At 55.3% G+C, this 10,492-nt stretch overlaps 7 protein-coding genes across 7 annotated transcripts; all 7 read right to left on the minus strand.

Annotated features, from left to right (window-relative positions):
• Nucleotides 1-532: 532 nt before the first annotated feature.
• DQ04_01701060 (mediator of RNA polymerase II transcription subunit 24) lies at nucleotides 533-2,266 on the minus strand (the record flags this gene model as incomplete). The annotated part of the gene is made up of 1 exon (XM_009311039.1): nucleotides 533-2,266. One exon carries the CDS (start codon nucleotides 2,264-2,266, stop codon nucleotides 533-535), a length of 1,734 nt encoding a protein of 577 aa, XP_009309314.1.
• A 395-nt stretch (nucleotides 2,267-2,661) lies between these two features.
• DQ04_01701070 (hypothetical protein) lies at nucleotides 2,662-4,098 on the minus strand (the record flags this gene model as incomplete). Its single annotated transcript, XM_009311040.1, has 1 exon — nucleotides 2,662-4,098. The coding sequence occupies one exon, from the start codon at nucleotides 4,096-4,098 to the stop codon at nucleotides 2,662-2,664; it is 1,437 nt and encodes a 478-aa protein (XP_009309315.1).
• A 243-nt stretch (nucleotides 4,099-4,341) lies between these two features.
• On the minus strand, nucleotides 4,342-5,193 carry DQ04_01701080 (putative exosome-associated protein 2, putative,3 exoribonuclease; the record flags this gene model as incomplete). Its single annotated transcript, XM_009311041.1, has 1 exon — nucleotides 4,342-5,193. One exon carries the CDS (start codon nucleotides 5,191-5,193, stop codon nucleotides 4,342-4,344), a length of 852 nt encoding a protein of 283 aa, XP_009309316.1.
• A 312-nt stretch (nucleotides 5,194-5,505) lies between these two features.
• On the minus strand, nucleotides 5,506-7,443 carry DQ04_01701090 (hypothetical protein; the record flags this gene model as incomplete). The annotated part of the gene is made up of 1 exon (XM_009311042.1): nucleotides 5,506-7,443. The coding sequence occupies one exon, from the start codon at nucleotides 7,441-7,443 to the stop codon at nucleotides 5,506-5,508; it is 1,938 nt and encodes a 645-aa protein (XP_009309317.1).
• Nucleotides 7,444-7,981: 538 nt separating this feature from the next.
• On the minus strand, nucleotides 7,982-8,245 carry DQ04_01701100 (hypothetical protein; the record flags this gene model as incomplete). Its single annotated transcript, XM_009311043.1, has 1 exon — nucleotides 7,982-8,245. The coding sequence occupies one exon, from the start codon at nucleotides 8,243-8,245 to the stop codon at nucleotides 7,982-7,984; it is 264 nt and encodes an 87-aa protein (XP_009309318.1).
• Nucleotides 8,246-8,424: 179 nt separating this feature from the next.
• DQ04_01701110 (hypothetical protein) lies at nucleotides 8,425-9,888 on the minus strand (the record flags this gene model as incomplete). The annotated part of the gene is made up of 1 exon (XM_009311044.1): nucleotides 8,425-9,888. One exon carries the CDS (start codon nucleotides 9,886-9,888, stop codon nucleotides 8,425-8,427), a length of 1,464 nt encoding a protein of 487 aa, XP_009309319.1.
• An 88-nt stretch (nucleotides 9,889-9,976) lies between these two features.
• On the minus strand, nucleotides 9,977-10,363 carry DQ04_01701120 (hypothetical protein; the record flags this gene model as incomplete). The annotated part of the gene is made up of 1 exon (XM_009311045.1): nucleotides 9,977-10,363. One exon carries the CDS (start codon nucleotides 10,361-10,363, stop codon nucleotides 9,977-9,979), a length of 387 nt encoding a protein of 128 aa, XP_009309320.1.
• Between the last annotated feature and the right edge of the window lie 129 nt (nucleotides 10,364-10,492).

A 10,492-nucleotide genomic window follows, 5' to 3' on the forward strand; every position in this document is an offset into this window, starting at 1 on the left:
TATATATATATATATATATATGTATGCATGCGCATTGTCTAAACGAGGAGACAGAGTTGGCCAATTCCATATTCCCTAAACAATATCACTTATATACTACTATTCAGTCTCGGACTCACTATCGTCATCCGTCGCCGGTGCCGAAGCAGCACTCGTGTCCTCTGCCTGCTCGTTGACGGGTTGGACCTCTTTGCAGCGGTACTTCATAACCTCGAGTGCCGACATTTTGTAATATGACGCACCAGAGCACGCAATACCAAGAGCGGGCATGGTAAATATGTAGCACTGCCTTGCTTAGCCTCCTTTTATTTGTCGCTTCTACGGACCTTAAAAGATCACTGCGCTTGAAATCCTTCAACTATCTTTTTGTTTGTTTCTTCGGCAATGATACCAAGCGAGAAAAAAAATAAACAAATCAAAAAAAGGCACAGTGTTATTCGCAGTCTTCTCCCGTAGGCATCCTTCAACGCATGACGTAGGTACGTTGCGCACACAAACACACCAATCAGCGCACTCTGAGCGCGTGTCACTCCTACCGCAGAAGGTACAAGAATCTTTCAAATGGGATCACAGGCTTGCGGTACGCGAGCTCCGCCGCAGACGAGTGAAAACTCAGGCCTACCTCCACCGTGCCCTGCGCCTCACAAACGCGCCCCATCCCCTCGTACGCGTCTGTTAGAGTCGGATTGCAACGAATTGCTGTCTGGAAGTTCTGCGCCGCCTCCACAAGCCGCGTCACACACATATGTTGCGGCTGGCCGGCTTTAAGTGCCTCTAACAGGTAGAGGCGGCCCAACAGGAGATACGCTTCGGCGTGTGCGGTGCTCACCTCCAGAGCCTTCCCCAGCATTGTCTGCAGAGAGAGAATCTCGTTGCTGTCGAGGAGTGCCCGTCGCTCCTTCCCGAGCCGCTCGTCCTCTATCTCGTGGAGCTCAGCAACGGCGCCCTCTATGCCAGCAACGCTGCTGCGCCGCTGCAGCACCTCCTCGAGTTTCTCAACCCGGTCAATCTTCAGTCTCGCACTGCAGCAGACGAGGTCGGCAAACGCCTGGCGGTGCTCCTCTCTCGCTCCACCAATATACTCAAGGCCGGCATCGACAGCAAGCTCCGCGATGGAGTCGCAACCTGCCTCCAATGCAACATACGCCAAGAGCGCCCAGTGCCCCGCCACCCGCCCCGCCCCTTGAGCGCGGCTGCTCCAGCCACCATCAGATACAACGGTGGTGACGATATCTGGAGCAAGGGCAGATCCACCAGAAACGCCTGTTGGCTCCAGTGTGTACTGCATCACTGCCTGGACGCGTGCCACCATTACTGCCAGCAACTCTTCCATGCTCTCATTCTGCTTGGTACTGATGTCGTTCGCCACATGCCGCATCAGCGCCAGAACGAGTCCACCAACGACGTACTGTGGATGCAGTTGCTCCAAATGGTAGGCAACTGCAAGCGCCCTGTCATACTCACCACTGGTGGAGTGTAGTACAGAGAGTAACACCAACGCATCCACGTCTGCACGACTTTGCTTGACAAGGAGTTGTAAGAGCATCATGGCTCTCGGCGTCTCCCCAAGAAGAGCCATTAGCCACGCGAGTTTAGTATGCAGCACAGCTTCCGTTGGGACCGTCGCGCCGCCCCATGTTATTGCCTCTGAGACCCCCACAACAAGATCTCGCGCCATCCTCTCCAGCGTGCTGCGACCACCGCTGTCCTGCACTTGACATCCAAGTTCATAACACGTCCATGCGAGATGTATGGTGGTAAGGGGGCAGCGGTGGGCGGCGACCGCCTCTTCTGCCAAACGCACAGCTGCACGCAACGATGAGGTGGTTCCCCGTTTCAGACCAATGCTGGAGCCCAATAGAAGAAAACGTGCTGCTAGCCACCGACGCGGGGTTGCTGGCAGCGCATCTTCGGCACTTGTGGAGGCGTTTTCAACGGAGCTGAACTCTCCACCTTCGCTCTCTGCGAGTGGATGGGACCTTGCTGCCGCTGAGGTTGTCGCACCTACCGGCTGACCACTACTGCTAGAGGGATCCTCTTCAAGTAGTTTCTGGGCAGTATCCGCTAGCATCTGCATCACACGTTGCGGGAGAATTTTCCTGTTTTGCATGCACCGCATTGCCACCTCCACCCACTGTCTCGAAGAGTTGGGGGGAGCGGGCGTGCGTTCCCGAGTTGTGTTCACCGTGGGTGAAACGACGGCTTCGTTCAGAGGCGGCGGAGCGACGATGGACGCCCCACGCGAGTGCAAATTTGATGTGGACATGATACGTCAGGCCCCGCTACACACTCTTGAACTCCACGTTGTGGTGGTGGGGAAGGACGCTCTTCGTGGCAGCCACCCTTCGCACAACAAGATCGTTTAAATTCATCTCAGCACCGGCATCGAGCAAACAAAAAAAAAAAAGAAGACATTAACAGGTTGAGCAGAAACACTGAAATGGCTGTGTAAATGAAACGCAACCACAATGACCCACCCACGAACGAGCACAGGCAGTAAGAACAACGCCAGAGAAGTGCGGCACATCGCAGTCTTTTTTTTAAACGTATTGCCGTGACGTTTTCCCAAGGCTGCGATCACACCCACCGTCTGTCATTCACGGTTAGGTCACAGTCCTCNTTTTTTAAACGTATTGCCGTGACGTTTTCCCAAGGCTGCGATCACACCCACCGTCTGTCATTCACGGTTAGGTCACAGTCCTCCGGCACCAGGGTGTCCGCCCGCTGGATGACAGTGCCGTGGCGCAGCGACACGACGTTCAGCCGGTCGTCGAGCACGCCGCTCACCAGTTCGTATCCCTTCAGTGTCGCGCCGTTGAGGCCCTCCGACGCCGCCACCGCCTCATCCACAGTGGACATGCGCAGCAGCGCAGCACCCGTGAAGGCACCACTGCGATCGTCCACGGCAATGCGCACGTCCACAACACGGCCATATTCCGAGAAGGAAGCGCGCAGCTGGTCCACGGTAAGCCAGTACGGCAGGCCGTCCAGCACGACATCAGGAACGAAGGCCCGCAGTGACGCTGCAGCAGCGCTATCCTCCGCAGCTCCACCGTCATCTATCCGCGGCGGTGGCTCCGCCACCTCCACCGCCACGTCGAGCAGCATGCGATCCACATCGGCGAGGGTGTATGTGTTGTACACCGGGTCATGAAGCGCGATGAAAACCAGCTCGCGGTAGTACGCGTTTCGCACCGCCTGAAGGGCGTTGTGCATGGAATCAACCGTGACGATGAAGTCCTGAGTATGCACCGCGCCGTCAGCGTGGGTGTCATCCGGGACNATGGAATCAACCGTGACGATGAAGTCCTGAGTATGCACCGCGCCGTCAGCGTGGGTGTCATCCGGGACCAGCCGCTGTCTCAGCAATGTGCACGACACTTGACCGTAACGACCGAAATACGTGTTCATAGTCTCTTCATTAAGTAAGTACTCGGACACCATGCGGACGAACAGATGCGTCGTTGTCGTCACCGCAGCCACTGCCGAATCGGTTGCCGCCGGTGGGCGAATGAGAAACATCGGCTGGTCCGCTATTTGCTTTTCCGACTCCGCTAAATCCACAGTTGGCGTTTCTTGCTGTTCCAGTTGATGCTTTTCTTTATGTATTGATTCCACTTCCTCTTTTAGCTGCTTCTCTACGCCCGCCACGCCGTCTTCTGCTTCTGTAGCGTCACCAAGCGATGGCTGTGAGTAACTCGGCGATACGCTTGCCTCCGTTTCATCACGAGGCCGCTTCTTGGCCACGGATAGCTGCGGCAATTGTTGCTTTCCGCCATCACTCTTGTTGTCGCTTGTGTTCTCATCATTGGGACGATGTGGTGAGGACCTCAGCAGGGCCGTAGGCGCCTCAGCCAGCTCGGGAAATGACAAAAAAGAGAGAATGTGGCCGCATACATCCGGCGTGCATAAGGGTCCAAAGCGACGCTGCAGGCATAGCAGCACCAGCTTGACGTGCAGCTTGGCCGCCGGGCTCACGCATGAAAAGAACAACGGAACCAGGAAGCAGTTCTCGGCGTAGACACGGTGCAAGTGCGGCACCATGTGAAGCAGACGGGCCAAGTGGTAGCTGTGCAGATCACGTGTTGCGGTGTCCATCTTGTGCCTTTTCTTCCTTCACCTCTGAATGTCTTCCGAGAGGGAAACAGAAGGGAAAGCCCTTCTCGCTCCCCACACGTACAAAAACAACAGCGAAATAAGGAAGATTTCTTCTTATCAAAACAAACACGCACGTGCTCAGTGTTTACAGAAGCGTCAAGTACAAATCACACGCGGAGAGGCTGTGTGGTTCTCTGCGTGTGTTTACGCCTCCTTCGCCTTTACTCGCTGCTTATTCGCTTCTCAACTACTCCCGATGGGGGGCGTGGAGGTCTTGAGAATCGCCGAGCGCAGCGCCGCACTGCGCGACGCGAATGCATCAATCATACCTGTTAGAAAGGGTGCGAGAAGCGGAAACCTTCCGTGATGTAGAAGGGTGACGATTCCGTCAGACTCATCGAGTACTACCGTGACAAGCCCATCCACAACGCTCTCCTCCGCCGCGTTGGTGTCGAACAAGAGACACAAGTCACCAGTGGCGGCGGCACCAAACACACCAATAGTCGCAGCCACTGGAACACGGTGGAACCGCAGGTGTTTGCTCTCCACGATGTCACCATTGGGAAGCCGTGCCTTGGGCAACATCAGGTTGTGCAGGGCCGCAACAGCAGCGTGCAGCGCAGCAGCACGCAGTCCGCCATCCGCGTTGAGCACAACCAGCTCCACCTGCAGCACCCAGCAGGCCTCTCCACTGAACACCGAGAGTTCGGTGAGATCCATACAGGAGATGATGGTAGAGCGAACAAACCAGGCCGTTTCCCGCAGCGCCCGTTCGACTTTGTCTGTGATGTAGCTTGGAAAAAAAGGAGCTGCAACATTCACGGTGAGTCGGCCCTCCTCGGGGTGCTGTGAGGGAGGGGGGCCAAAGACACCGCTAACTGTGCAATTCACGCAAGTGCCTGCCTCATCCGTGTACAACGTTGAGGCGAGCACGCTGTCTGCCTTCGCTCCCCCTTTGGTGTCGTGGAGGATGTGTGGTGTGCGAATAACGTCAAATGGGCGTTCGTCCAACCGCTTCTTTTGAGTCAGTAGATGAACGACGTGTTGCTTGTAGGACACAAGTTCCACGGCGCCGGTGGCAGGTGGGAGAGACATGTGGCCACTCACGCTTCCGGGGACATACAGGGAGAAAAAAGTGAAGAAGAAAAAACCATACCGGGAAAAAAGAAAACTTCTGTATATATGTGTGTGTGTTTACATTCTTATGCTCAGAATTACCATTATATATATATATATATAATGGTTTACAGATTTTGGGGAGATTTCGACTTTGGGACAATTCTTGTGTCATTATTCCGTCCTCATCTTGGTATTAGCTTATCATATCTGATGAACACATATGGAATGTATATATACATTCATATATAGCGAAGAGAGACAGATAAATAAATCTGTCTTTGCTAAGTACTATGCCAAGAGTTTTGTTCCGCACTCTGCGCAGAATCGTTGCGTGCCGGAATGCAGCTTTGTCCCGCATTCAAAGCAATATCGTAGTTTTGGGGCTTCGCTCACTCCGTCAGAGTTCGCGCCACCCATTTCCTTCGGTTGGGTAGGTGGGTTGTGTCCATTCTTCGGTGCGGCTGCAACAGTAGTTAGCGTTGAGGGTGGGTCTGCGGCCGCCGCTGCCTTTGTTGTTTCCGTCGTTGTGGTTACTGTTGCTGTTGCTGGCACGGCCGCTGCATCTGGTGCCAGTGCTTGCGGTGATTTTGGTGGGGATGCAGTCACTTCTGGCTGCTGTTGTTGTTGTTGTTGCTTCTTTCTGGCGCCTGTCCCCAAGGGTACCTCAATGGGTAATTGTATTTCGCTTCCCTTCTTTGCTCCAGAGCCACTTGCACGAGCGCTAGAAGCGCGACCAGCCGAAGTGGAAGGCTTTCGCAACGGCTTATTGCGCTCCAGGCAAACCTCCTCGTGCTTAGCGAGACGATCAACGTTAAACGTGCGATTGCAGTGGCGACACCTCGGCAACTCTTCCTTCTTTGGTAAGTCTAGTTTCAAGCGGGATTGCACATTCTTGAAGCGCGATACATTGTTGAGCGGAATCTTCACCCCGCGTCTCTCAGGGAGAGGCTCCTCATCCTGTGATTGGGTATCCCGTGAGCGAGATGCGCCATCACTTGGTATTTTCTCATCCAAGCACATACTTGCACGCTTCTCCTCTACCATCACTGCTGGCAAATCTACACTCTTCACGCCACTCTTCCGCGGCCCACTCAGCGAGGCAGTCGCTCCCTGACTCACCTGCCTTGAGGTGGGAGCTGAGACCTCCAGCTGTGTGTGTTCCAGGCCGCTCCTTTTCGGCGACACTGCCGCACAGATTTCGGCGTCGCTAGTACGGTCAATATCATTTTCATCATTATTGTCACCAACATCATCACTAGAAGCAGTAATAGCAGCAATAGCTGCGGCAACGGAAGGAGCAGCATCTTTAGCGGGTTTGGTTGACGCCAATGGGTCCTTTTCCATCGAGGCGGGACTTTCCAAGCTCTCCTGGCGAGAGAGTGTTTTATGGGGCGATGACGAAGCACTTACAGCACATGGCGTCTCACTGCCACTCACCGCTGTTAGGGCTTGTCCGGGCTTCTTGTCGAGAGACACAACCTCAGCCGTTTTTACGGCAGCATGTCCCTCAGTGGGTGTTTGGGGCGTCGGCTGAGATGGTTGCCTCTTTGCTGTCGCGGAACTGGACGGGCGGGAAATCGGCTTTGAAGCGCCCGATGATCCCGGCTTGCAGCTGCGCTGATGGACCTCCAGGCGGTCTGGGAGGAATGTGCGCCCGCAATTCTCGCACTTCAACAGCATGTTAGTGTTGAAGTGATCTATTTGCATCTCATTGAACCGATCGAGATCCCGTCCTCTCATCTTACCGCCCCTAACATTATCTTTCCCTGTTTTCACTGCACACAATTCCTTCATTTGTTTTTCATGGGACTCGGGGTCAAGCGGTTTTGGACCGCGCTTCGCCGGGTCCATGCGTTCCCATTCAATAAGCTTCTTCACATAGCACTGCGGTTGATGAATGGGCAGACTGGCAGAGCTGAATTGCAGTCCGCAGAGGTAACAGAAGAGAAAATTGGGCCTTGACGCCTGCCCGGTGCCACGCGAGTGGGCACGCTTCCGCGGCGAAGATTGATCCCGCAACTCCTGCTCAAGCACCTCGTACAGCCCACGTGCAACGATGAGGCTGGAGCCCGAGCCGCCGCTGCGTCGCGGTGTCGTGCATTCCGGCTGGGAAACGCGCGCCGCTGCATTAGTTGATGATTCTGTCTTAGAACCACGTGCGGCGGTCCGCGGCGTGGAGCAATGTAACGACGTGCTACTGCCTGGGTCACGATGTTTAGAACTCATTTCCCCTTTTCTTTCTTTCTTTTTTGTTTTTTGGATTTCCGTTTGCTCCACTTTCCTCAATATGTATGTATATAAATATATATGCGTGTGTGCTGCCCACCCACCCAGAGAGGGGCCACGGAGAGAAGCCGCTGTTTCCACGGAGCCGGGCAATGCAACCAGTGAAGACGAACAGGAAGAGGAGCGAGAGAGAAGCATGAAGAAGTCAGTCATGTGCGCCAGGAAAAAAATAATCACCCTTCAGCATTCATGCATAGAAGAGAGAGAGAGAGAAGAGGGGGTGGAGAAAAAAAGCTGATCCTTGTAACAACAACCTCAATCGCTTGCCAGTGAGTAAAATAAAAACCATGGCACATGGACCCACATACCTGAACAGTAATTGCTACTTCCTTGGCATGTTTGCAGGAAATATGTATGTAGAGGTGCCCCATATCCCCAGTCCCTGGACTTGAAGATATTCACCTTGAATCGCGCCCCTTCTCTCCTCACGGTATTGCCCACCCCACCCACCCAGGCACAAATGATATTGTGGGCGCTCCTACTTTTTCTTCCGCTGCAGGGACTTCGGAACATATGGCGCCGCCCCACCCATCATGATCAGCTCCATCTCTTCTTCGGTAAACAGACGCGGTTGAAACTTCTTTGGTAGCGCGTCGAATGAATCCAGAACGGCTTTCGACGTCGCTCCACCACCGACGCTGCTACTGCCTTTGCCGTTTGCCCCGAGACCGCCACCTTTCCGAATGGCGTGTATGAAACGGATGAGGGGCTGATGATGGCGCAGAAGCGTTACGCGCAACATTCACTCACACTTCAGAAACTCAGCGGAATTCCCTTCTACTTTTCTAGCGATGTAGGAAAAGAATAGAGCAAAGTAAAAAAGCCCAAAAGAGGACGTGAGTATCATCCCATCGTAAAGAAGTTCATCGCAATTGTCGTGGCATGAGTGAAGAAGAAACCAAAGAGAGCTTTACTTGGGTTTCACGATACCGCAGATGATGAAAGCTCCACCACGGCGTAGCCAACAGCGGCGGCAGTCCATGGATCAATGTCCACAGCCCCACTGTCAACGCGAAGGTGAAAACGCCCTTCCAATCCGCGCATGGCACATTGGAGGGCAGTCGCCAGAAGCTGGAAATCCCCGTCCACAGCAAGCTGCACAAGCACAACTCGCTTTGGTTCCACCAACGACTCTCTCTGCAGGAGCGCAACGCTGTGTTCCACAATATCTGCCACCGCAGCCACATCCGCGTCACTGTCAACGAGGCAGAGCCATAACGCTGGAATTTCGGCCTCGGAAGTCACCCCCGCAATCTCCACGGAGGGACTTTTTCCTTCAGCCCGCTCGCTTTTTCTTGCAACACGCACGAGAGATACATTCGGTAGACGGAAAAGCCACTGTGAAAGAGCCTCACCTAGCAGGCGTGCGCCACTCGAAGGAGGGCAAGCTGCCACACCGCGTTGAGGACAGCTTTCATCACCAGCAAGCACCACGATGGTGCCGCCGCCATACTGCAGAGTGTCGGTGAAGGTGAGCAAGAGAGAGCCAGCCGCCTCCATGGCCATTGCGTGGCGCCACACAGACGGCGATGGCTGCTCCAAGGAAGTCATGTCATGCGCACCGAGGGTCGTGGCGATGCTGCTGTGCATAAATGGGAGGGCTGCAGTCACGGACTGCCCAGAAGGACCGTGGAGCGCAGCGCATGAGACAACCTCCGCCCTCGCAGCATCTGACGCCATCGTAAAGTCCACACGTCGTGGGCGTGGGTACAGGCAACACAGAGAACCATCATCGCACAGTGTCGCAACACCAAGACGCTTCGCCAGGGGTGCTGCAGAGAGCACCGCATCCACCAGCTGCTGCTCCTCGAAAGAAAGAGTACCCTCCGGTTGCGAGGGTCCACACAGTGGGCTTTGCTCACCGAAGCGCGCCGAATCTCTGCGCAACAAAAGCGTCACGTGGAAATCACACTCCCAAGAACGCGTTGCACCATCGCGAGGATGCTGTAGGACAAAGACAGCACGCAGACACATTTGCAGAGGGGGCGGAAGCCTCTCCGCCCAACGATTAAGGGATGAAAGAAGCCGCTGCTGCTCGAGCGTACAGAGAAAACAGTCCGGTGTGTCTCCTGCATCCAAGGAAATACAGAATTTCCCGGCCGATGGTGAAGGTACCTCCTCTGGGCTTGCCGAAGGCCTCTCTTCGTGCTGCGGTAGACGGAAGTAAAACTCCATTTCCCGTATTGAGTGTGCAACGATGGGAACATCAAATGGCTCCAGAAATTGCAGCGGCATCCGCAGCTGCAGCGGCGATAACACCACCGGGGCTCCTGTACTCTCCACCTTCTCTTCAACAAGAGGGGTGGCAAGCTGGAATAGTGGCTCAACAGCACGACGGAGTCTCTCTGCCTTGATCTCCCTCGACGCTGTCGCCGCCACTCCCATCCACGGGCATCGCGTACAGCAGTGCGCGGCGACGTGGTGCGGGCACGCAACGGCACGGGGCCGCACCCACGCGGCGCCACCTCCATCTTCACCACGCCACAGACGACAGTGCGCGGAATTCGGCAGCCGCCGTTTCTGCACAANGCCGCCCCCACGCGGCCCCCCCTCCATCTTCACCACGCCACAGACGACAGTGCGCGGAATTCGGCAGCCGCCGTTTCTGCACAATGCCTTCAAAAAAGCGCACCGGTGCGCGAATGACGTCGCCTGGGCCAAGGCCGGGAAGAACAACACGATGCTGGCGCCGCTCCTCCGGCCGGCGGCTCGCGAGGCACACTACAGACTCACACCCGTTGGGTGTCATCCGCTTCCCAACAACAATGGTGCAGTTGGAAGGGGCGTTGCTGCCCGCCCGTTGGCGCCGCGTTTGCCGCTCAAGCGCGATCCGCAGCTTCTGCACAATCGTGCTGCTCATGCTGAGAGGCCCATCAAGCAGGTGGAAACGAGAGGGAGAGAGGGAGCAGCCATGGTAGGGCAAACAGCGAGCTGTCAGAGAAGACTCTCCACGCCGGAGGTGAAAGATGAGGCCCCCTTTTTTTTTTTT

The sequence above is a fragment of the Trypanosoma grayi genome (assembly GCF_000691245.1).
Source record: "Trypanosoma grayi strain ANR4 Tgr_170_V1, whole genome shotgun sequence".
Classification (NCBI taxonomy): domain Eukaryota; phylum Euglenozoa; class Kinetoplastea; order Trypanosomatida; family Trypanosomatidae; genus Trypanosoma; species Trypanosoma grayi.